Source organism: Bos grunniens, chromosome 11 (genome assembly GCF_055505025.1).
Source record: "Bos grunniens cultivar Pamir isolate PY7600 chromosome 11, Bosgru_T2T1.0, whole genome shotgun sequence".
NCBI lineage: Eukaryota > Metazoa > Chordata > Mammalia > Artiodactyla > Bovidae > Bos > Bos grunniens.
Genome location: NC_141175.1, coordinates 29,198,038 through 29,225,249, shown reverse-complemented (window position 1 = coordinate 29,225,249; position 27,212 = coordinate 29,198,038). Strand labels below are relative to the sequence as shown.

General features: G+C 35.8%; 1 protein-coding gene across 34 annotated transcripts in view; it reads left to right on the top strand.

Moving 5' to 3' along the window:
- Positions 1-27,212, top strand: part of PUM2 (pumilio RNA binding family member 2) — a 116,321-nt gene that overhangs the window by 59,548 nt on the left and 29,561 nt on the right. For 17 of the 34 annotated variants that reach the window (XM_086325655.1, XM_086325650.1, XM_086325658.1 and 14 more), the window contains 6 exons: positions 1,220-1,345; positions 4,314-4,456; positions 5,930-6,059; positions 20,503-20,646; positions 20,763-21,056; positions 25,077-25,313. In XM_086325655.1, the coding sequence (XP_086181781.1) occupies positions 1,220-1,345; positions 4,314-4,456; positions 5,930-6,059; positions 20,503-20,646; positions 20,763-21,056; positions 25,077-25,313 (1,074 nt within the window). The remainder of the gene's footprint in view (positions 1-1,219; positions 1,346-4,313; positions 4,457-5,929; positions 6,060-20,502; positions 20,647-20,762; positions 21,057-25,076; positions 25,314-27,212) is intronic. The other 17 variants (XM_086325669.1, XM_086325667.1, XM_086325683.1 and 14 more) reach the window with 3 other exon arrangements.

Below are 27,212 nucleotides of genomic sequence, written 5' to 3'. Positions count from 1 at the left end.
AAGGAGGCCTGGTGTGCTGTGGTTCATGGGGTTACAAAGAGTCGGACATAACTGAGCGACTAAACTGAACTGAGCTGAATCACAGTAGAGGCACTAGAGGGAAATCTCGAAAGCCTTTGATCTAGGGCATAGCTAAGAATGCAGCTTTGAACAAATGATCTTTTAAATAGTGCAAGGATTTAATTGAACCCTCTGTTTTATTCAAATGGCCTGGGCATGAAATCACTATTGTAGGTTGTGGCCATTATTTCTTAAAATTCCATAAGGGTAAACATTTTTTTGAGATTTTTGTTTGTGGCATTTGCGTGTGTGGATGCTAGGTCCATGAGAAATAATATTTACATTGTGCATCACAGTCCAGAAACATGAAAATCTCTATAATATAGTAAGCATAAAAGTTATTTTATGTCCACTTGCTTTTTATGTCTATATCCATCCCCCACCATCTTTTTCAACTTCAACATTTTTGAGCTCCTTTAACTTTAAACATATTCTCTTTAGCTATTTCCTACCTTGTACTTTTCACATTTACTTTCCAGAAGAGGAAATTCTAGCATAAATCTTCCTTAGCCTCCTTTACCAAGTCTATTTTGGCATATATTAGACTCAAAAGTGGGTTTATTCTCCTGCTTAAAACTCACTGTTTTCCTTTTACTTTCAGAGTAAAGTCCCAACTGCTTAACTTGACCCAGGAAGCTCTTCATGAGTCTCCATTTTGATTATGGCTCCAGTTTTATCTTACCACAACTCCATACCATCCTACCAAAAGCTTCTTTGATATCCTGTTTCTCTGTGCTCATCGCACTTACACTGTATTCTACTTGTTTTTCTGACTAGATTGTGATTTGTGAGGGCAGATCATATCTGTCCTCCTCAGTTTTGAACCCCTAGCTCATAGTTGACTTAATAAAGATTAAATGAAAAACCACTATTGAACAATAGTAGTTCTAGCTGTAAACATTTATTGTGTTCCTGTTATGTGCTAGTAGTATACAATCATTTATATTTAATTTGAACAGAAATTACTGGTTATATACCTGTTTCATACATGAAGAACCCCAGCAACAGGTTGTGTTACATGCTCAAGGTCACTTAGGTAATAAGCGTTAGAATTATCATATACTCTGTCCTCCCCAACTCCAATTTCAGAATAGAAATTTTTTCCTAATGAAGAAAGTCATGCTTATGTTTTTATTATTTCTCTCTCTTTCAAATACAGCTGGTGTATTTTCAGCAGGCCTTGCTCCAGCTGCATTTGTGCCAAATCCATATATTATTAGTGCTGCTCCTCCAGGGACTGATCCGTATACTGCAGCAGGATTGGCTGCAGCAGCTACATTAGCAGGTAACTTACTGTTCATACTTGTTTTCTTGTTCTGGATTTAGTTTTAATTTTGGGGTAAGCTTTACTTTTGTCTTTTGGGGCAATTTGAAGTTCCTAGGGAAAACTGAAACATATATCCAGAGTGAAATGAAGTTTCCAGAGTTAGTTTATTTTTCAACTATAATGCTACAGGAGAAAACCTAAGTCTAATAACTCTTTTCCTCCTGTGCATAGTTGGTTTACATTTTAGTTTTATAGTTTGAAAAATCTTGCATTAGCAAATCTTTATTCTTGTAATTGATCCCATTTACCCACAGAGACAATGCAAATAAAGTTACTTCTCAGAAAATAAGATGGACACTCACAGGAGCCTCTATCGCACCTGCCCCCAGATCAGGAATAGTAAACACCCATGTCAGGAATAGGACAAGGTAAAGAGGTTCAGTCTTGAGTGAATGAGTATCTAAAAAGTAAAGTTTAATTAGCAGTAATAGAATAAACAGGCAAGCTGAGGGATGAAAAGGTGGGATTGAGTTGGAAAGAATATATTAGTAAATGTCAAAGCCTGATAACTACCACTCAAAATCTGGACTAAAAAGCAAAAGTATACAGTGTCATGTGTCAATTGTATTGCACTAAAGCTAAAAAAAAAAAAATTTTTTTTTTTTTTAAACCAAATTGTATTTCCCATTTAAGTAAGGAAGACTTGTGTACTGGTTTGGCACAATATTATTGAATAAAGTGATTTGTTGTCTAGGGTTTAGAGGGAGAAGTTGTTTTACATTGAGTCAGTTATAGAGACAGGAATGAATTAGTCTTAAGCATGATTTATGTTGGTTACCAAGACAGGAGCAGGGAGATATATCAACTGTGGAAGTGTGTTTCTGTTTCCTTGTTTGAGGCTGCTGATTGACTAACTTTTCGTAACTTGAAGCTGTCAGTGATAAACTCACTGAATTACCACTGATCAATTAATGTTAAATCCGCTTCTGGTAGTTATTTATTATCATGCCTGCAGAACAGGTATTTTTTTCTTAGGCATTTGTGGGTTTCTTAGGTATCTGTGGACCTTTTTTTTTTTTTTAATACACAAGAATTTTAAGATGTGGGAAAAAATGTTAATTTCAAATTCTTGCTGGATCCCTTAGTTAGCCAACTGACACTAACCTGTCACAATGAGTTCTTCTGGTGTAGATCTGCCTGTGATTCCATAAGGATGTGAGCTTTCCTAGTACCATTTAACTGGATGTTAATATGTAAAGTGCTGGTATATCTTAAATACAGAGAATCATTAATCTGTGAATCTATGGAACCTGAAAGAAGCAACTTTAAATGATCATTAGTTTCAAGATAAGGATTCTTGGCATTCTGGACTTACTTAGAATTTCTGAGATCAGTACTGTCCAGTAGAAATAGAATGGGAGCCAGATTGTAACTTAAGCTTTTTTTTCCCCCCCTAGTAACCATATTATAAAAGTAAAAAACATGAACTTAATTTCAGTGATCTGTTTGATTTAACTATTGATTATTGATAGTTTTTATTGATAGGTACTTTTTTTTTAGTGCTAAGTCTTCAAAATCCCCATAGTAAGTATGTATTACATACTTAGAACACATCTCAGTTCAGGCTATTCAACTTTCAACTGTTTAGCCACAGGTAACTTCTGGCTACTTCTGGACAGAGAAATTCTAGCTGGATGTCTGATTCTTTTGTTCTGTTGTGACAGTGTATCCTTTCTTCATAAATCCTTTTCTTATGTTTTAAGAGTCTTTATTATAGATTTTGCTTAAACTGTCTTTAGAATTATTATTTTTTTTTTTTTGAAGCTTTTCATGTTAGTGGTTCAATTACATTGGACTTCATTTTCTTCTAAAACAAAGTGAAACCAAGAGTTTGACTTTCTAAAATACATGTTAGATACACTAATATGTAATGCTTCCCTCGTAGCTTAGTTGGTAAAGAATCTGCCTCCAATGCAGAAGACCCAGATTCAGTTCCTGGGTTGGGAAGATCCTATGGACAGAGAAGCCTGGCAGGCTACAGTCCATGGGGTCTCAAGAGTCGGACACCAGTTAGTGACTACACCATCACCACCACCAGATACACTAAAATCATATCAATGGAATTTAGGACATATTTGTTTTATCAGCCAGGAAACATGACATGTTAATTATTAATTTAATGGTAGGTCTTATTTTGTGTGATACTACATACTGACCAGAAATTAAATTTTATCTTGGATAAAGTAGATAGAGCAAGAATTTCCTCTGTTTTTCCTGAGTTGCCTTCTTAGGCCTGTGTCCCTTTATGATTATATAATATAGTTCGTTCTTGTCTTAACTCACTGGTTCCAGTTTCCTAATCACATAAGCACTGACGTTTCATTTATTTTTATGTGATTTTCAATTGCTTTGTGAGAATTGTAACTAATTTTGTTTCAGATATGAAAAATATTTTAAAATTCTGTTTACAAATAAAATATACTTCTAGCAAGCTTAGTACCAAAATGTTCCCTAGTTTTATGTTACAGTTTACAAATTAAAAGCCAAAAATGTTTTCAGTTAAAAAAATTCCTTTTTAAAAAGAGTGATGAATTGAATATAGGAAGTCTTTATGTTGTCTAATGTTCCTATTTGCCAGTGTCAAGTACATAAACTAGTATTCAATAGATGTTGAAAAGGTGATTAAGTACCCTGTCAGTTCATTTGTCCCTCTTGAGTTTAGCTTCATATCTTTTCATTAATACCACTGCTGTCACCTCTGAATACTTTCTTTTTTTAATAATTCATGCCTTGGTAGACTTTGTCTCTAGTAGAATTGGGAAAGGGGAAAGCAATTCCATGTGGATATAGGATTGTAAGAACATCTACTCTAAGTCTTATACACTGTTCCTTTTTTATGATCTAATAGTAACTGACCAACCTTATTCTATAAAATGTAGTGACTTTTTTTTTTTATTTTTTTGGGGGGGTGGGATGTGGGGTTTAGGTCCGGCAGTGGTTCCACCTCAGTATTATGGTGTTCCGTGGGGGGTGTATCCAGCCAATTTATTTCAGCAGCAAGCTGCAGCTGCGGCAAACAACACCGCAAATCAACAAGCAGCATCACAAGCTCAGCCTGGACAGCAACAGGTATAGGCTTGCCTTCATTAAATAATACCTAAACAGTCTTTGAAGTTGTATGAGCCCCTTGCATTCAAGCTCTGTGTTTTTTCTCTGTTTAATTTTCCCAGTGTGTTTAGCACAGTACCTATCATATAGTTGATACACAAGTATTACGGTTTTTTTTTCCCGCTAGTTGTAATTATATGAATTTGAATATTTAGTTGTATTCCACTTCTACATTTTCATTTTTGAAACTGTCTTGAAATGTCTTAACAGTTTTTAATTTTTTCTTCACTTCTTAAAGTGTACTCACAGTATTTCTATTAAAGTGATTGTCAGTTCATTTTCTTCTGGGTATTTAAATTACTGTTTTAAATATTAACTTAATATATTTCTGACCAGAAAAAGGAGGTTACTGGGTACTTTGTTTTTAAGCAAGGAAAGATGAAATATTTTCAGTAAAGGTTAGATTTAATTTCTTAAAACAGAAAATGTTTATCTTGAAGATTTTTTTCCCAGTTTCTGCTTTCCTGAAGCTATTTTTGTAAGTAAATGTCAAAAAGAAATTCTGATAAAAATGCCAGAATTCTGGTTGTCACATTTATCATATTTATACCAAAGAAGCAACTTAATGACAAGTACAGTGTTTGTTACTTGGCAGTTGAATTTTCTTTTTAAACTATGTTGATGTTCTGTTAAAGCTGTCCTTTGACTCAGTCCTTGTAGATTATGCCATAGCACCATTTAATACTCTTAAAATCTGTCTTCTTCTGCTAAATAAAAAAAATCACATTGCCTAAACATGACCCGTACTTGTGGCATGATGCTTGCTTCCATGGTTGGACTTGAGATGAATCCCCCTTGTCCTGAACTGTTGAAGTCTTTCCCTTTGTGAAATTAATGTGTATCATGGTTGTGTATTATCACTGCAAGAAGAGCTGTGTATTATGAAGTAGTAAAGTTTGACCATTCTTAAGTTTTCACATTTTTTGATGAAATCTTTGTTCCTTTTGTCACGCTAAGATTTTACAGTTAAAAGCAGCATTTTGCTCACTTTATTAAAGCTTCTAAATCCTAAAAACCTGGTTAAATTTGAAGTTTTCACTCTGCATCACAGTCTTGTAAGAGACTAATTGAGTCATTATATTTAATTTATAGTTTTCAGTCTTAGAAAATTACAAAATTTAAACTTTTTTCTTCATCTGAAATTTTGCCCTTCCCCCCAAATATCTCTCTCATTTTAATGCTACTTTGGTAAGTTAAAAAGCACAAATACTAGAAATAATTTTTTGTGAAGACCTTCTAAAATCTCCATGTTGCTTAATAGATTATGTTCTTGAATTACATAAATTTGTACTTTTTAATGGTAAACTGACATTTCTTTGAATGTAAATATGTTCAAAGAATACCCAAAGGCTATCTGCAATATAAAGTTGTCCAAGATAAATTAATTTGTTATTTTCTAATATCGTTTCTAAGGAAATCATTTGTCCTTTGTAGGTTCTCCGTGCTGGGGCAGGTCAGCGCCCTCTTACTCCCAATCAGGGCCAGCAAGGGCAGCAAGCTGAATCACTTGCAGCAGCAAATCCAACTTTGGCTTTTGGTCAGGGTCTTGCTACCGGCATGCCAGGTATATAGTTGGTTAATTGTGGAAATTTGGATAGATTTAAAAGGTCTAAAGTAGATTGTCATACCGAGGAGTGAGAAAAATCAACACGCCTTAAAATCCTACACTGCAATAAATTATTTAGAACTCAGGTGCCAATAGGTGAAAGCAGTATCTTTTGTGAAACTTAATGACAGGGATGACAAATGTGCATTAGAATTCTCAAAAACTTTCTTAGTCTGTTTATAGTGTGAATCATAGCGTCTTTCTAATGGAGCATAGCCCAGAATTCTTAATGCAGTGCTTTAAGAAATAAAACCATTTGTTAGCATGTAAGACAAAACCTATTTGCCATTCCTGCCTTACAAGGTTAGTCATTTAATTAGTTAATGTTGAGAAATGTACAGCTAACATTTTCCACTTAGGACTTAGTTCAGCCTTATTTAGTACATTTATAGTATTTTAATCTATTGGTATTTAAAACCTAATGGCATCAGTATTTAGTAAATTTTCTGCCCGTTGCTGCAGTACAACTTTTAGAAAAGACCAGCAAAATACATTTTTTGTGAAGTTAATTTGTGTGAAAATTACTACTTTAATAGTAGTGAAAGATGGAAGGTATTTTTCTTAAGCTAATAATGTGGCACTTGTTATGTTTTTAAAGTGAGATTTAAAGGTTACATTTGAATGTCTGTAGATAATACATCACCTCCTATTCTATTCCTTCATATCTCTGTACTCCTAAAGACCCACTTTTAAGCATGCTGTTTTTTCACTTTTAGTATAAGAGTACTGCTTTAACTATGTAGAGTGCAGCTGACCCTTGAACAATCACTGGTTTAAACTGTGTGGGTCCACTTGTACTTGAATCTTTTTCAATAAAGATGTACTACAGCACTACAGTCTGTGGTTGATTCAGTCCTGCAGGTGCAGAATAGTGGGTGTGTAGGGTTGACTGTAACGTTACATGCAGATTTTTAGTTGCACAGAGAGTCAGTGCCCCTAATACCTGTGCTGTTCAAGAGTCAACTGTACTTATTAATGAAATACATGTTCCAGTTTCATTTAATTGTGCTGTAGATAAATTTTTTCTTCAGATCATGTAGGAGATGTGTTTAATGCATTGGAGAAGGTCCCGACTTACATGATTGAGGGTTTTTTAAGATGCTACTAAGTATTTCTTTATATTGTTTTGAGGAATTCTGTATCAATTACATTCTGTTCTCTCTGAAATTCTAAAGTCAGAATTTTTTGTCTTGGTTAGCCTACTTAATGAAAAAGGATGTTAATACTGTCTATGAAATACAAATGATAGTAGAAGAGGGCTATTCTCATTATTTTCCTGTTTTACCCCAGCTATATCCTTGCTTCATGGACGCTTCTGTCCCAGAGCTGCTGTAGATTAGAGACCTGGCAAAAGCAGCCCTTTGTGAAATGGACTGTGAAGCTGAAATGATAGGCACATGGAGGGATGGAACAAAGCTAAAAAGAACTGAACTGGGAGTTTATGAAAGCCCCTGCTACGACTATTCTGGGTCCTTCTTGAAGAGTCACAGAGTACCATAGTCCTGCCTTACTAGATTCTAAATAGGACTGTGATTTAGAGAATGCTTCTGGCCTGTGTATATTTGCTACTCCCTTTTACTGTTGCTTATTTTTTTTAGACTTTTGATGCTGGTCCTATTATTTACTTCCTATAAATGCCTTTGCTCCTGTTCCTCATGTTCAGCTCATGTTCTTGTTGACTTAAAAACATCAAGGTATTTTGCTATTAATTTTATCAACTTTGATCTTCTCAAAATTTATTTTTATGTTCACTTCCGTTCTATAAGAAAGCTCTTTTTTGCTTTTTTGTTTTGTTTTGTTCACCAGTGAACTCTATGTTGGTAATCCTAACAGAAAACCACATTTTACCATATATTTGTCTATAAAGAATTGATTATCTTTGGAGTGATGAGAAGTTTAAAAGCAGGTAAAACTTTTAGGAAGAAATCAGGTCATTTTACCTAATCTTCTGAGCCACAACATTTAGTTCCTTTATGACTACAAATGTAAAAATCACTTTCATAAGAAGGGCTTTACTAGAATTAATATTGTTGTTCCCAAGTGACGTGTTGATTGTTTATATCATTCTCTCACTATGAAGCTTTTCTCTGTCTTCTGTGCTTCATCCTGTGCTTCACCAGGACTATGATGAAATAATTCTCCTTTATTCAGATAGTTACATAGTTATAAAATTTTATGTGCTAATAAAGGATCTTGCTTAGGAAAATTGGTTTTTGTTTCTTCAAATCTTACAGAGTTCTTAGCTTTTCCACATTCTGTGTTTCACTTCTCATCCATTAAATCCCTATTCCTTGTACTATGTTGATTATAGACTTTCAGTCCTTCTGCATGACTATATATGCCATCCATTGTTTCTTAGTCTTATATTTTCAGTCTTTTTCCCTCTGCCACCTCCTTTTCTATAACCACTATGATACTAGTCTGCCTCTTCATCCTAAAAAACTTTCTCTCTTGTGCTCCCCTCTTACTCAATTGATCCCTTTGAGAATTTATATTCTATCTCACACTGCTTTTTTAAGCCCTGCCTCCATGATTCTTTTTCAGTAGTTTATATAACTCAGTGCCAGAGTATGACTTCCTCTCCATCCTTATTTTTCTTCATTCTTAATTCTTTGTTGTATGTCTAACTTTCTGAAACTCCTCTCCCCTACATTTGTGTGATATTTTACTCTCCTGGCTTTCCCATCTTTCTCATTGCTTTTTGTCGGTCTCCTTTTCCTCGGTATATCAGTGAAACGTAAATGACAGTCTAGTTTAGTGACTAGATGCTTTTGGAGTCAGATCTGCCTTATTACTCTACCACTTGATTGTGTGACCTTGACCAATTTGCTTTCCTCTTTGAGCCTCAGTTTCTGTATTGGAAAAATAGAGATGCTTTATATACCTTCTGTAGGAGAATCTTAACTGGTTTCACTTTTCACCTATTATTCCTGTGCCAGTACACCAAGTGAGTTTACATCTGCATCTTGGATTCTTTTCTGAACATGTAACACATTACTACTTTTGTACAAAATATTACCATGTGTATGTTCCTGCTATTCCTTAAACTGAAAATGTCCCCAAATGAGCTCACTTCTCCCAGACTTGCTTATCTTACTGTTTACCCTATTTCACTATTAACTTCCTTCTCTACTTGAGCTAGAAATTTTTTACTTCATCCTCAGAGTCATCTTTAAGTCTTAATTTTTTCTATGCCCACTTTCAGTGACTTGCCAATTCTTGGTTATTCTATCTCATGTTCACTTCATCTCTGCTATACTTGTTCAGCCTCTCCCATGTCCTCCCACTAACTCTGTAAGCCTTTAGTCTCTTCAGTTTATTTCTTTTTATTCTTTTGGTTACCTTTCAAAATTCCAGGTTAGTTTATACTATTCTGGTTGCTAGTGAAGTTGCTCAGTCGTGTCTGACTCTTTGCGACCCCATGGACTGTAGCCTACCAGGCTCCTCCGTCCATGGAATTTTCCAAGCAAGAATACTGGAATGGGTTGCCATTTCCTTCTCCAGGGGATCTTCCCAACCCAGGGATGGAACCCGCGTCTCCCGCGTTGCAGGCAGATGCTTTACCATCTGAGCCACCACAGAAGCCCCATTTCCATTAATCTAGCTCCAAACTACTTTTTAAACTTATCAACAGTTTCCCGGTTCTGTACTTTAACACGCTAGACCACAGACTGTTCCACAAACATCCTTTTATGCTTTTAGCCCTAGCCAACATTTTTCCTTTAGAATACCTTTTTATAAATTTTTAGCAAAATTGGGATATATAGTTTTGCATTTTCCTTTTTAAAGCCTTGCTTTATACTTGTGATTAACTTTCCTTTTCGTCTTTTAATATGATCCTTTTCATGAAGCCTTTATGAATCTTTCCCAGTGCTTGTTCATGAATAATTATTCCTTTTGGGACTTCCCTAGTGGTCCAGTGATTTAAAACTCAGTGTTTCCAATGCAGGGGGCATGGGTTCGACCCCTGGTTGGGGAACTAAAATCCTGCCTGCCATGCGGCATGGCAAAAAAAGGAACAAAATAATAATCATTTTTGCTTTTGTCATTCTTGTGGCACATAACTTGCTCCTTTCTTTAGTACTTCTGTCTGCCTTGTGTTTCATTTAGCTATTTGTGATTTGTTAATTATTTTAGCATGTTTGGAGGTGGAAAGTGTCTTAAAATTAAAGTGAAAGAGTTATGTATTTCTCCCTAAGGGAAGTTATTTGATCAATGTCAGGTCTGCAAATAAGTGGCATTTTAGGATTAAGAATATAGTACGTTACCTTCTCTATGAATTGTGTAATTCTTGAGTGTGGGGAGTGTGTCTTTTTTAATCTCTTGTGTTTTATCAAGCCCTTTAAGTAACAAAGATAATATAATAGAAATTAGAAACTTTTGAACTCATTGATTATGAAAATGCTGCATATTTAAACTTGTTTACTACACCTAAAAGCAAAACATAGAAGAGGAGTATATTGGCCTTTTCTTTTTAATTGAAGTACAGATGATTTATAATGTTGTTAGTTTCAGATGTAGAGCTCAGTTATATGTGTATATTCCTTTTCAGATTCTTAAAGGCTATTACAAAATACTGAGTACAGTTTCTGTGCAACACAGTCGGTCCTTGTTAGTTATCTTTTTTGTACGTGGTGTATATGTTAATCTGAAACTTCTCTGTTCCCTCCTTTCCCTTTTGTAACTGTAAGTTTGTTCTCTATGTCTGTGGATCTGTTTTTGTTTTGTACATAAATTCACTTGTATCTTTTTTTTAAGATTCCTTGTCTTTCTTTATCTGGCTTACTTCACTTAGGATGATAATCTCTAGGTCCATCCATGTTTCTGAAAATGGCTGGAGTATATAGGCTTGAATACATACATTAGAAAATAAATTTCTATCTGGGAACCATAAAATGAAGTGAATAAATTCTAAGAATTATAGAAGGAAATAATAAAGATCGAAACTGATGTAGATGAAATAGATGACAAACATACAATTTAAAGGGTCAAGTTATCTCAAAAGTTGCTTCTTTAAAAAGACTAATAAAATTATTAACCTCTTAGAGGTTCATAAAAAAAAAGATAAAGAGACAAGACATAAATAACCAATATCAGAAAAATTGAATAATCATAACAGGATATTAGGAATCAATCTCATGTTAGGAAATTGTAAACAAAATGGACAAATAATGAGAAAAATATTATCAGAAAGATTCAATGATATATAGAAAGTCTGAAGTTCATTACTGTTAAGTCAATTGATTAATCAAAAAAAATAAAAAAATAAAAAAGAAGTCTTACAAGAAAATTCCAGTCTAACACAACTTTTTTGGTGAATGATACTAGGCATTCAAGGAAGAAGTAGTTTTTAAATTTTTAAAACTGTACAGAATAGAAAAAGACTGGTCTCCCCATGCCATTTTATGGTGCTAGCTTAATCTTGATGTTAAAAAAAACCTGTCAAGCGTGCAGAAAAGGAAAATTATAGGCCAATCAGACTTACGAACATGGATTTATAAATCCTGAAATACTAGCAAACCAGATCTGGCAATATAAAGCAGGATGATACATCATGAACAAGTTGGATTTTATCCCAAGAATGCAAGATGAGCATTAGTAACTCATACAGTATAATTTTCCACATTGAAAGATTAAAATAAGAGAGACAAATCATAAGAATTTCTCAAAAGATGCAGGAACATTATAATAAATTTATATATTGACTTACAGATATGAATCAGAAGATTTAATATGCTGGGAAGTCAAAGAGAATTAAACAACCCACCCCACCTTCAAAGGATGACAGACTTCCTATTTATACTCAGTATTTGAAAGTTTTCCATCTAGGATTGGGAAAAAGACAAGGAATTCTGCTAATGATACTTCTCTTAAATGTTGTATTAATGATCCTAGCCAGTGCTATATAACATGAGAGAAATTTGAATAAAATGAAAAGGCTTTGTAAAGAGAAAAATAATTGTCATTTGCAGAATATATGATTATAGTAACTGAATCTGCAGATACAATATTAGAATTAATGTGTTTTTGCTAAGGTTGTCAGATGTAGAAATTAAGCATAAAATCTTTACTGTCAGCCATAACATTTTTTTTTTTTTTTGGTCAGGTTAGTTCCCCACCAGGGATTGAACCAAGCCCACAGCAGTAAAAACACAAGTCCTAAACAGTGGACAGCCAGGGAACTCCCAACACTATAATGTTTTGAAATGTAAAATTTGACAGTAGTAAGTACCTAGGAATAAGTCTTAAAAAATGTACAGTTTCCTTGGGAAAACAGCTTTGTTTAGACATTAAGTTCAGTTGAGTTCACTCACCCAGTTGTGTCCAACTCTTTGCGACCCCATGGAGTGCAGGACGCTGGGGTTCCCTGTCCATCACCAACTCCTGGAGCTTCCATTGACTTGGTGATGCCATCCAGCCATATATCTCATCCTCTGCCGTCAGTTCTTTGCATCAGGTAGCCAAAGTATTGGAGTTTCAGCTTCAGCGTCAGTCCTTCCAATGAACATTCAGTACTCATTTCCTTTAGGGTGGACTGGTTGGATCTCCTTGCTGTCCAAGGGACTCTCAGGAGTCTTCTCCAATACCACAGTTCAAAAGCATCAATTCTTTGGCACTCAGCTTTCTTTATAGTCCAACTCTCATATCTATACATGACTACTGGAAAAACCATAGCTCTGACTATATGGACCTTTGTTGGCTAAGTAATATCTCTGCCTTTTAATATGCTATCTAGGTTGGTCATAACTTGCCTTACAAGGAGCAAGCGTCTTTTAATTGCATGGCTGCCGTCACCATCTGCAGTGATTTTGGAGTCCAAAACAATAAAATCTGTCACCATTTCCATTATTTCCCCATCTTTTTGCCCTGAAATAATGGGACCAGATGCCATGGTCTTAGTTTTCTGAATGTTGAGTTTTAAGCCAACTTTTTCATTCTCCTCTTTCACTTTCATCAAGAGGCTCTTTAGTTCCTCTTTACTTTCTGCCATAAGGGTGGTGTCATCTGTGTATCTGAGGTTATTGATATTTCTCCCAGCAGTCTTGATTCCAGTTTGTGCTTCATCCAGGCCAGCATTTCACATGATGTACTCTGTTTATAAGTTAAATAAGCAGAGTGACAGTATATAGCCTTAACATACTCTTTTCTCAGTTTGGAACCAGTCTGTTGTTCCATGTCCAGTTCTAACTGGTGTTTCTTGACCTCCATACAGATTTCTCAGGAGAAATTTCTCTTTCAGAATTTTCCACAGTTAATTGTGATCCACACAGTCAAAGGCTTTGGCGTAGTCAGTAAAGCAGAAGTAGATGTTTTTCTGGAACTCTCTTGCTTTATAGACGATCCAACAGATGTTGGCAATTTGATCTCTGGTTCTTCTGCCTTTTCTAAATCCAGCTTGAAAGTCTGGAAGTTCATGGTTCACATACTGTTGAAGCATGGCTTGGAGAATGTTGAGCATTACTTTGCTAGTGTGTGCAATGAGCACAGTTGTGCAGTAGTTTGAACATGCAAAATGATAGGGTACTGAAAGAGGAACTCCCCAGGTCAGCAGGTGCCCAATATGCTACAGGAGATCAGTGGAGAGATAACTCCAGAAAGAATGAAGGGATGGAGCCAAAGCAAAAACAATGCCCAGTTCTGGATGTGACTGATGATAGAAGCAAGGTCCGATGCTGTAAAGAGCAGTATTGCATAGGAACCTGGAATGTCAGGTCCATGAATCAAAGCAAATTGGAAGTGGTCAAACAGGAGATGGCAAGAGTGAATGTCGACATTCTAGGAATCAGCAAACTAAAATGGACTGGAATGAGTGAATTTAATTCAGATGACCATTATATCTACTACTGCTGGCAGGAATCCCTTAGAAGAAATGGAATAGCCATCATGGTCAACAAAAGAGTCCGAAATGCAGTACTTGGATGCAATCTCAAAAATGACAGAATGATCTCTGTTCGTTTGTTTCCAAGGCAAACCATTCAGTATCACAGTATTCCAAGTCTGTGCCCCAACCCGGAACGCTGAAGAAGCTGAAGTTGAACGGTTCTATGAAGACCTACAAGACCTTTTAGAATTAACACCCAAAAAAGATGTCCTTTTCATTACAGGGCACTGGAATGCAAAAGTAAGAAGTCAAGAAACACCTGGGGTAACAGGCAAATTTGGCCTTGGAATACGGAATGAAGCAGGGCAAAGGCTAATAGAGTTTTGCCAAGAGAACACACTGGTCATAGCAAACACCCTCTTCCAACAACACAAGAGAAGACTACACATGGACATCACCAGATGGTCAACACCAAAATCAGACTGATTATATTCTTTGCAGCCAAAGATGGAGAAGCTCTATACAGTCAGCAAAAACAAGACCAGGAGCTGACTGTGGCTCAGATCATGAACTCCTTATTGCCAAATTCAGACTTAAATTGAAGAAAGTAGGGAAAACCACTAGACCATTCAGGTATGACCTAAATCAAATCCCTTATGATTATACAGTGGAAGTGAGAAATAGATTTAAAGGGCTAGATCTGATAGATAGAGTGCCTGATGAACTATAGACAGAGGTTCATGACATTGTACAGGAGACAGGGATTGAGACCATCCGCATGGAAAAGAAATGCAAAAAAGCAAAATGGCTGTCTGGGGAGGCCTTACAAATAGCTGTGAAAAGAAGAGAAGTGAAAAGCAAAGGAGAAAAGGAAAGATATAAGCATCTGAATGCAGTTCCAAAGAATAGCAAGAAGAGATAAGAAAGCCTTCCTCAGCAATCAATGCAAAGAAATAGAGGAAAACAACAGTCTTTCTTCTGAAAAGACTAGAGATCTCTTCGAGAAAATCAGAGATACCAAGAGAACATTTCATGCAAAGATGGGCTGGATAAAGGACAGAAATGGTATGGACCTAACAGAAGCAGAAGATATTAAGGAGAGGTGGCAAGAATACACAGAAGAACTGTACAAAAAAGATCTTCACGACCCAGATAATCACGATGGTGTGATCACTCACCTAGAGCCAGAGATCCTGGAATGTGAAGTCAAGTGGGCCTTAGAAAGCATCCCTACGAACAAAGCTAGTGGAGGTGATGGCATTCCAGTTGAGCTATTTCAAATCCTGAAAGATGATGCTGTGAAAGTGCTGCACTCAGTGTGTCAGCAAATTTGGAAAACTCAGCAGTGACCACAGGACTGGAAAAGGTCAGTTTTCATTCCAATCCTAAAGGAAGGCAATGCCAAAGAATGCTCAAACTACCGCACAATTGCACTCATCTCACACACTAGTGAAGTAATGCTCAAAATTCTCCACGCCAGGCTTCAGCAATACGTGAACTGTGAACTTCCTGATGTTCAAGCTGGTTTTAGAAAAGGCAGAGGAACCAGAGATCAAATTGTCAATATCTGCTGGATCATGGAAAAAGCAAGAGAGTTCCAGAAAAACATCTATTTCTGCTTTATTGACTATGCCAAAGCCTTTGACTGTGTGGATCACAATAAACTGGGGAAAATTCTGAAAGAGATGGGAATACCAGACCACCTGATCTGCCTCTTGAGAAATTTGTATGCAGGTCACGAAGCAACAGTTAGAACTGGACATGGAACAACAGACTGGTTCCAAATAGGTAAAGGAGTTCGTCAAGGCTGTATATTGTCACCCTGCTTATTTAACTTACATGCATCATGAGAAACGCTGGGCTGGAAGAAGCACAAGCTGGAATCAAGATTGCCAGGAGAAATAGCAGTAACCTCAGATATGCAGATGACACCCTCCTTGTGCAGAAAGTGAAGAGGAACTAAAAAGCCTCTTGATAAAAGTGAAAGAGGAGAGTGAAAAAGTTGGCTTAAAGCTCAACATTCAGAAAACGAAGATCATGGCATCTGGTCCCATCACTTCATGGGAAATAGATGGGGAAACAGTGGAAACAGTGTGAGACTTTATTTTTCTGGGCTCCAAAATCACTGCAGATGGTGATTGCAGCCCTGAAATTAAAAGACGCTTACTCCTTGGAAGGAAAGTTATGACCAACCTAGATAGCATATTGAAAAGCAGAAACATTACTTTGCCAACAAAGGTCCATCTAGTCAAGGCTATGGTTTTTCCAGTGGTCATGTATGGATGTGAGAGTTGGACTGTGAAGGAAGATGAGCACCGAAGAATTGATGCTTTTGAACTGTGGTGTTGGAAAAGACTCTTGAGAGTCCCTTGGACTGCAAGGAGATCCAACCAGTCCATTCTAAAGGAGATCAGCCCTGGGATTCCTCATGCGAAGCGTTGACTCACTGGAAAAGACTCTGATCCTGGGAGGGATTAGGGGCAGGAGGAGAAGGGGACGACAGAGGATGAGATGGCTGGATGGCATCACTGACTCGATGGACGTGAGTCTCAGTGAACTCCGGGAGTTGGTGGTGGACAGAGAGGCCTGGTGTGCTGCGATTCATGAGGTCGCAAAGAGTTGGACACTACTGAGTGACTGGACTGAACTGAACTGAACTTGAACATTCTTCGGCATTGCCCTTCTTTGGGACTGGAATAAAAACTGACATTTTCCCGTCCTGTGGCCACTTCTGAGATTTCCAAATTTGCTGGCATGTTGAGTGCAGCACTTTCACAGCATCATCTTTTTAGAATTTGAAATAGCTCAATTGGAATTGCATCACCTCCACTAGCTTTGTTCAAGGAGACCTAAATACCATTGGGCAACTCAATGCTTTAAACATGTCACTTCTTCCCATATTAACCTATAGTTTCAATGCATTTCCAATCAGAGCCCAATGGGTTTTTACTGTGGCCTTTTTTGACAGCTGATACTAAAATTTAAGGAAAATGCCGAGTCAAGATTTGCCACAATACTCTTACTAAAGGACAAAAATGAGTAAAAGGACTTGGTCTATTCTGACTTATACTCTAGGGTAAAATTTTACTCTAAAGCTGCAGTGGAATTACTCCACGGAGAGACATAGAGACCCCAAAAATGAGATCCCAAAAGAAATCGACACCTACCTAATTAGTAGCGAAAAAAAAAAACACAGCAAAAAACGATAAGGGGGAAGAACTTGTTTTATAAATAAGGTGAAAGAAAGAAAATTGATTCTTTAAGCAACAAATTGTTCAAATTGGGATCTGTGACTTACCCTGTGTTCATTAATCATTTACGTTTTAGATTTTAGACCTGTGTGGGAAGGTGGAGTTTTAAAGGTTATTAGAAGATAATATAGGGAAATTTTGTTATGAAAATAAAAGAAATAATAAATTTGAACCCATTACTTCAAAAGTCACCAGAAAGAGAATGACAGGTCAGGCTAGGAATGGAAAAGGAAACTGTGGAACACTTGAATTATAGCATACATAAGGAATTATAAATCAATAAGAGAGCTTCCCTGGTGTCTCAGTGGTAAAGAATCTGCCTGCCAGTGTAAGAGACACTAGTTCAATCCCTCATCCGGGAAGATCCCATATGCCTCGGAGCGCCTCAACTCCGTGCACCACAGATGCTGAGCCTGTGTTGTAGAAACTGGGAGGCACAGCCATTGAGCCCTTGAGCTGCAGCTCCTGAAGACCTCATGCCATAGAGCTCATGCTCCTCAACAGAAGCCACTACAAAGAAAAAGCCTCACGCCACTAGAGAAAAGCTCTTGCAGCAGCAAAGACCCAGCACAGCCAAAAATAAAATTATTTTACAGAATAAATAAATTAAAAATAAATCAATAACAAAATACAGCCAGTAGGAAAATGGGTGAGAGAAACTTTGAGGAGTCGTTTTCCCAAGAGGAAATGCAGAGGCACAATTAGCATATGAAAGGACACCCAACTTCCTTCTGAGGAAAGAAAGTCAAAACCGCAACCGAATGCTTCTGCCTGTCTTTCAGATTGGCCAGTTTTTAAAAGTCTGATAGTTCATCAAGTATTTTTAAAGTCATGGAGCAATGGGAACTCTTAATACCAAGGTGGTTAAGTGTGTAAATTTGCACAACCACTTTGAAGGCAGTTTGGCATTATTACCAAAGTTTGAAAATACACATACCCTTTAACTCAGGGTGTCAGCTGCTATACATCTTAGGTTAGAGAAATATGTACACAGAATACACCAGTATACACATATGAAAATGTTTATGGCAGTACTGTTGGCAGTGGTCCCAAACTGGGAACAGTGTAAATGTAGAATGGATAAATTTATCATGGTATTTGTTTAGTGAGGTGCTACACAATAGTGAAAATGGAAACAAAGTCTACTATAACAACATGGATGAATTGTATGTAAAATTTTTTAAATAATTCAAACCAAATAATTGTTTAGAGAGAGACCATTTATGGAAAGTAGGATGTTGTGTAACTCTGAAGATCCCCTGGAGAAATGGAGAAGGAAATAGCAACCCACTCCAGTATTCTTGCCTGGGAAATCCCATGGACAGAGGAGCCTGGCGGGCTACAAGTCCATGGGGTCACAAAGAGTCGGACATGACCTAGCGATTAAACAACAAAGGGAAAGAGAAGATTGTGGTAGAGCAGGGACTTATAAGAGGTGGGTGCCAGGCAGTTTTCTATTTCTATTCTTGACTTGCATGGAGGTTATACTTTTTTGTGTTGTAATCATTATAATGTACTTTTGATTTTTGCACTTTTTATGTTTTATTTCACAATAATAAATGTTTTACACACTTAAGAAGTATAATGTTCTGCTAAACAAGAACATTTTCTGGTAAAGAAAAAATTTATTCTCAGCCCCTTTTCTGTAGCTCCCCTCTGGTCCTTTTTACAGCAAAATTCAAAAGCATTTCTGTACTTGTTACAGTTCTTCCATTCTTTACTAAACTCACCACACTGACTATCATCCTTACCAGAATGACTTCCATATTGTTAAATTCATTAGTCTGGTTCTCAACTCTTAATGCCTTTTAGCAGCATTTCTCATTGTTAATCGCTCAGTCTTCATTCAAATTCTTTTTTCTTTGGCCTCCAGGAGACCCCTGTGTTCCGATTTGGTTTATTTCTTCCTGGCTGTTTCCTCTCGGTCTTTTCCTTGGTTCCTCCTCTCTCCAGCCTCTTAATGTGAAGTACCCTACCCTTTTATTTTCTTGGTGGTTGGATTATTTTTAGCAGCTAATAACATGCTTATATTGACCACTCCCTTATTTATAAATCCAACCTGAACCTCTCTATTAAACTCCAGACTTGCATATTCTATATGACAGTTACAGTTGGATATCTGATAACCTTCTCAAATTATTATGTTCATTGTATGAGGAGAGGTCTTTGAAAATTATTACCAATTAGTTCTCCTGAGAGGAGAGGTCATTCCCTCCTATATTTTGCCCTGTGCAGCCCTTCATTTGGCTGGTCCTCCTAATTCATATCCATTGTAATAAAGCTGCAATTGTGAATCAGAGTTACTGCATTTTATTAAAACAGCCTTTACATGTGAAAGTTTTGATCCTAGTTTAGAAGGTGGTGTTTAAATTTAAAAATATCCGAGGTTGCTAGTACATTTTTGCACGTGGTCCTCACACTTTTGAGCCTGAGTCTTTGTTACTATATAAGACAGCCTTTCTCAACCTGAGTCCTGGGAGAGAATAAACCTGTTGCCTTAAAGTATCCACTGTATGTGTGTATGTATATCTATATATAGGGAGAGGTAGATATATAGAGAGATAGATAACTTCTGTCCCATGCATCTTGAGTGGTATTTGTTATTTTGGATCATCTTTGAGTAAATTGGCAAAAAAGTCACTTTTCTGTTCTGTGGTTCAGATGAAGAACTGAGAAAGTCTGTGAAGAGAGAAACTACTCTTCCTATAATTCTGAACAGTGCAAATTGTCACCTCCCTTATGGTCAAGGCTGTAATACAACGAATGCCTAAGTTATTTTTATTCAGACTCTAGCTTTTGAGAACCTTTACAAATTGACTGTTAAACTTTATGATTTTAAGTTACCTGTTTATATCATGATTTTATCTTTAAAGGATTGCTTGCAAATGAAAATCTAAGGGAATGCTATCAATGAGGCACTTGGTTTAGAAATTTACTAAAATTGCCTACTGTTTTCCCTCACTTCCCTTAGTTTTTATCCATTCTCCTCTCAGGAGAACTAATTGGTGGTAATAATTTTCAAGCATCAGCCCTTGATTACTTACAGTTTCAAAAGCAAAGACTATGTCTCATCATTCCGTGGTCCATAAGCAAGAGGCATCGCTGTCAAAATTTAGGGAAAACATTTATTTAGGCTTTGTTAGATTTTCTTTTACTTAGTAATACTTTCTCAGATGTGTTTGTTTTTTATATAGTAACTAATGGTTTTATATTCACAATAAAAATAGCTATGTTTGCTGGTTGATAAAAACAACTGTGGGAGAAAGTAAATAACATGCTTTCTATATTAATGTTTTCATTGGTAAACATTTATTTTGCTATTATCTAGGCTATCAAGTACTAGCTCCAACTGCCTATTATGATCAGACTGGTGCCTTAGTGGTTGGCCCTGGAGCAAGAACTGGCCTTGGAGCTCCAGTTCGATTAATGGCTCCAACACCTGTTTTAATTAGTTCAGCAGCAGCACAAGCTGGTAAGTGTAACTGACATTTTCTGGGGTAATAATTTTCTGGTGGTGTTTGAGATATTTTAAAAATAGAAAATGGTTTTCTGGGTAGTTTTAAGAAGTGTCTGAAATTTATTTTATAGCAGCGGCAGCAGCAGCTGGAGGAACTGCAAATAGTCTCACAGGCAGCACAAATGGTCTGTTCCGGCCAATTGGCACTCAGCCACCACCGCAGCAGCAGCAGCAGCAGCAGCCAAGCACTAATCTGCAGTCTAATTCATTTTATGGGAGCACTTCTCTGACTAACAGCTCCCAGAGCAGTTCTTTATTTTCTCACGGACCTGGCCAGCCTGGTGGAAGTACATCTCTTGGCTTTGGAAGCAGTAGCTCTTTGGGTGCTGCTATAGGCTCAGCCCTCAGTGGATTTGGTTCATCAGGTAAGTTTCTTTTTAAGATTAGTGTACTCTGCTAAGTGGACATGAGGTACATGTATTTGTTTTTAATATTAATATGAACAATAGCTAGTAGTGTAGAAAGGACAGGTTTATTGGTTTAGTTTTGTAGACAGAAGGAAACCTCTTGCAGTGTTTATGAATGTTTAACCCATTTCAAGCAGCCCATTCTTTACTCAAATATAATATATTTTCCCCTGGCCTTAAGAATTATACTACTGTAATTTTTGTTTTAGTAAGATTTGTTTGGGCTAATAAATATGCTTGTTACTAGCTCTTCCCTTTTCCCTATAATATTAATGTTAGAGGCAGTAAAAACTTTGCCATCTTAAGTTTCTGATATTTTAAAATAATAATTATCTGTGTGCTCATCAGATGATTTATTCTGATTAAATGTTAATGAATATTTATGGTCCCTATTTGGTATAATATATAAAAATAAAATATAATGAAATGTTCTAAACAGAAGCCCCTATGATAAGGATGCCTATCTTTATTTTAGGTTAAACAACTTAGCCTTTATCACTAAAAATACATTTAAAAAGACTCCCCTACCTCGTATCCTAGTTTTATGCATAATACTTAAGAAATCCAAATTTTAAATAGCTTCACAAAATAAATAATGTACCCATAGAAGCTGATTTTGTAACTGAGAAAGAGCTGAAATCAGAAGAGGCCCACCTTGACACCCTGTTGACACATGTATTATTAGTCTCTGGTGTTTTCAGAGTGTTCAGGAAACGTTAGGGGAAAAACAGCTTACTCTCATTCTCTTGGTATAATTGGACAGCCTTTTCTTTATAAGGGACATTTATTCACACCTCAAGAAATGTTTTATTTCTCTGGTGTCCTTGAGTCTTAAAATCTGCTTCTCATCTGTTTTCCTGCCACATGAAATTATATTCTTTTCTGGTGTGAAAAAATGGCCAAACTAACACATGCCAGTCATTACTAACTATTTTTGCCAGTTTTCTAAGAAAGTATCTTCTTAACTCTTTGAAGGTTTTTAATAGGGATGGTCCAGAACACCTATTAACTTTTAGGTGCATAGTTCTTTTTTGATATAATGAGATACAAAAAGGAAATATCGTATTTACCTAATAAAAAAATTGCCTAAAGAATGGGCATGGGAACTTCTCAGGAAAAATCTAGTGAACATAGAGACTATTCAGTCTTTTAATTTTCCTATTTGATCTGTTTCATTACTTTTGGAGCTTACTATTTTAATATGTAGCCCAGGCACTCTCATAGACTCATTTTTTGTTTCTAACGGTTGACAAGCAGTTGCCCCAGATAATCCTAGATTGCTGAAGCAAATCAAAAGAACAGATAATTAAAAAAAAACTTTTGTGGAAATAACTAGTTTCTGTAGATTTGTAGGCCGAAAATAATACAGGAAAAATAGAGAAAAGATAAATATCCTGTTCCCTTTGTAATAATAAAATGTCACTGATAGTCTGGTATACTCCCAAATTCCCCTGTTTCTTTATTTGTTAAGACCCTTCCTGCTGTATTCAGGAGCTGATTAGTCATCAACATTTTGTTCTCTGTAGTTGTCCCCTGCGATGCCTCTGCCAAAAAATTATCATCTTCATTCTCCCTTCTTTATGAGCATTGCTTTACTCCATTCTGATTTCCAGCTTGGGGTACCTCTGTTTCACCTTGCTTCAGAGGACATTAACAATTGCTATCCCTAAATACCAGTAAAAAACCTACCATCTCCCTCCTCTTGGACATTTTGTGAGTGGAAGTGCTGCACTTACATACCCTTCGAAATCTACCCATTACCGTTTCACATTATGGCAATTGCATCCCTATATGAAATCTGAAATATGCTTATATGCCCATGTACATATACAGTACCATGTACACAGTCACTCTCTTACCCATATGGTGAAATTATTAATACTTTAACAGTGTTAGTTAAATACCCTGGTTTATAACTCAGATCGCCAGGAAGTTTAGCCATTGTAATATAGAGATTAAATCACCATTTCTACAACCTGTTATTTAAAATTTTCTTTTACAGTTGAAAGTTCGTGATTTAACATTTTATCCACAATTGATATTTGATTAGTGACTTCATTGTTGTTGTCTAGCCTCTTAAATATTTTAGGGATATTTTGTTTTCTGTTTTATAGTCATACTGTTGCAGATAGTTTAGGCAGATAGTAAAATTTAAGAAGCCAGCTTGTTTACGTTTAAAATAAAGCTGTTTCTGAATTACTTTTAAATGTTTTGCTTGGCTTTTCCTTTTTAGAGGAAAATGATATTGCATGTGTCAAAACTATGGTTTCTTTGATGATTTGCCAGGGGAATGATAGTGCTGCTGCTCTCATTTAGAGGGCTTTTGTCTTTTTCCTTGTCAGTTAAATGTTTTCTGAAATAAATAGAAATTACAAATGTAGCCATGTTTTAGAAAAATCACTTTGACAGTGTCCTTTTAAATTAGCATAGTTAATATAGCATACATTGACAATTTTGCCAAAACCATTCTTACAGTAGTATTTATTTGTTGTATTAAAAATGCATATAGTTACTTAGTATTTCCCTATAATATATCTTAAAAAGTGAGAATTTCATTAAAACCTGATCAGTCCTTCAGAAACCACATTCACTGGTTTAAAAGGTTGAATACTGTTTATTTAATATTTTGCTTAATACAGTAGTATAAGCCTGGTATTTTTCCTTTATAGGATTTTTGTTTTGGTAAAACCAGTGTAATTAAGTTTTCTGTCTGTATTAATAAGCTTACCTTGGTCTACCATCATGTGCTCTGCTTAATTTTTCTCTTTAATCTATACCCTTATGACCTATTTATAATTGACCTCTTAAAATTTTCTTTAAAAGAATTAACCATATTGGTCCGAATATAGAGCTTGTCCTCTAAAAACTTTATAGGTTAAAAAATGTAATTATTATCTTGACTATAAAAGGATTTAGTTTAAAAGGCTTAGAGATAGTTAAAAAAAAAACGTACTTGAAAATACAGGCTATAAGTGAGACTTGAGAATTCGGAGTTTTGGACAACCCTTTTAAAAACACTTTGTAAATAATTTGATTATCCAAATATATGTTGATTAATAGCCAGATCTCGGGTTGCATAGCTACATGGTAATGTGAACCTACCATTCTTTTATGATTTTATAAAATATAAAGGGATAAAAAGGACTAGAAAGTTAATAATTGAATTGGGGATTAAGTGAAAAACAAAAAATTGTTATGTAGTACAGTAAGGAATGTAATATCTTTACCTGAGTAAGCAGTTTACAAGGCCAGACTATCATCTTAAGAATGGAAGATCTTGAGGGGTAAGTGAATGCATGTCTTTGGTTGAAAACAGAGAGCTAGCAGTTAAAGTTTGGTTTTTCCATGTGTATTTTGTAATTTAGCTGTTGAAGAATCAGGAGAATGTGTAGTGTGAAAAGTACTGAGGAATAAGCTGCCACTGTATTTCACAGATGACTAATATTCGGGCCAATATGGACTTAAAGGACTGTGGTTTGAACACAAGCTGGAACCCAAATCAAATGTGAATGGCAAGGGAAATGTATTAATATTCTGTTTATTAATATTCTTTTCTTGGCATTGGGTTGAAGTCTAAGAACTTGGTTCCAAAGGTTAGGATACTACCAAAATATAACCTTAATGGAATTTAATCTCTAGCATAGCAGACAACTTAAAATTTCAGGGTTTATAAATCATACCAGGGTATTAAAGCACAGAAATCATATGTGTCAGTGGTAAATATGTGTGAAATAATGAACATATGACTGCTCTTAAATATTTGGTCATTTTCCTGGGGTGCATTTATACCCTTTTATGATTAATAAGTTAGTATATATAGTTATCACAGTATATATAGTTATCACAGTAATTATCTTCTCTGTTATGTTTCTAAAAATAATTATTGTGATCACTCTGTTATTTCCCAGCAAGAGTTGGGGATAGGTTTTATTCAGTTAACACTGTATGTAATTAGGGTTTTTTTTATTTCTTCTTCAGTTGGCAGTTCTGCAAGTAGTAGTGCCACAAGGAGAGAGTCTCTATCTACTAGCTCTGACTTGTACAAAAGATCTAGTAGCAGCCTAGCACCCATAGGGCAACCATTTTACAATAGTCTGGGATTTTCCTCCTCTCCAAGTCCAATAGGCATGCCTCTGCCAAGCCAAACTCCAGGACATTCACTTACGCCACCGCCATCACTTTCATCACATGGATCCTCATCCAGTTTGCATTTAGGTAAAAAAAAAAACCAAAACCCTTTTTATTCGTATGTATACATGTAAGTGTGTTTGTGTGTATGTTTTATGATATGTGTAAAATATTTAATGTTGGATAAAACATGCCAAATTGCTTTTGCTTTTAGATATTATCCTTTTGAAAAAGTTCTACTTTTGTGAAAATTCAAAGTGAGGGTCTGATGTACAGTAAGGTAAAGACCCCTATTGTATTTTTTATTCCTTTTATGAAATACAGTGGTGTGTTTTTTCTCGTCTGTGCTTTTAATTTGTGTGTGTTTTAGTTCATCTGAAAAGTCAGTTATTTATATGTGATAGTGAAATAAATTTCACCATCAAAAGTTTGTGCACACCAAAAGCAAAATGTTAGTCACATAGTTAAATTAAACTTTAAATAATTTAGTTTAGTATGATGGTCTTTGCTTTGGCCTTTTACCAAAGGGTTATATCAGGGTATATGAATTGAGTATGTTTGTGAGTTAGAGAATCTTACTATGTATGGGTTTGGTCCATGTACTTCTGTTACTTTTGAATATGTGGTTTAAGAAAAAATGTTCTAGGCTTTATGTACCCTTATAGTTGGGACATTTAGAACTTTGGTTTATATCTGTATATTAAAATTGCCCCCAACCCAGTATTATTTGAATTGGTGGTTACCTTTTTCCTGCTCCAAGAAGTATTTATCCATGTAGTTAACAGGATATTTTGAGGGGTTTTTGGATATCAGAGGCTGTGTACGAATCTCTGTCTCTTCAAAGTATTTTATTAAAATTAGGTTTTGGATATTTCTGATTTTAGTCATTTCAACTTAAAATTGAGGAGTTCTATTGCTGATTTTTATATATGCTTGGAAAGATATTAATCAGCTTGTGAGTTAAAAAGTAATGCTTGCTTTTGTAAGCAAATATAAGTTAGTGATTATGTTTGAGCCCCTCACCCAGTCATAAGGCTATAGCTGTTTTTCCCAAAAGCTTAGTAATGTAGTTAAGTGTCCATGTAACAAAGGAATTTTTAACAGTGATCATCATTTAGGTTTATGTTATTACAAAGTGGGCTAGATTTCTTTTTTAAAAAGATTGGTCCTCCACCCCAGTTCTGAGCCTTTGCTCTTTTGGGGATATTAACTATATGCAGCCAATTAATTTATTTGAGTGGGGTCCTCAGACCTGCTTTGTAGCACTGTTTGTGTAAACTTAACCAGTTTTTAGTCTACCGCCTTCCTTCATTTATCTTTTCTCAGTCATAGTAACTATTCAGTTCTTGATTTTTATTATTTCTGTTCAGACCCACTCCTACTGCTCCCATTTAAAACATGCCTTTGAGACTTTGAAATTGACACCAAAATTTGGAGCAAAACATACCTAAGAATAGACATTTCATAATAGTTTTGTGTTTTATTCGTTAAGATTATATTTGTCATGTCCTGTCATTTTTTTCATAGGTAAGTTTCAGATCAGGTTTCTGTCAACTGTTAACTGCTTATGTTGTGCTTTAGTGCCTGTGTAAATGGCATTATTATACTACATAACTTGCTTAGAAAATGGATTATAATGACCTTTTAGATGTCTCTAGTTAAACCACAATCTAGATTTTTTTTACTATAAAGAATCAAGGCATATAAATGCTTATGGAATGAATTCTAGTCAGTTATGAGACGTAATCGTGTGGGCCAGGAGTTCTACATTGTACTCTAATACTTTTGTACCCACAGTATAAGCTTAACTCCTTAGGTTAGCTTCACCTTGAAATCTGGTATTTTTTAATACACCTCTGATTGAAATTGTCTGTAGATTTTTTTCTTTTGAGATTCCCTAGTTTCTTTTAGCTTTAGTCATATTATAACTAGCAGCCTTGTTTGGTAAGAAGGAATAGACCCTGCCAAGTTGAAATAATTCAGTAG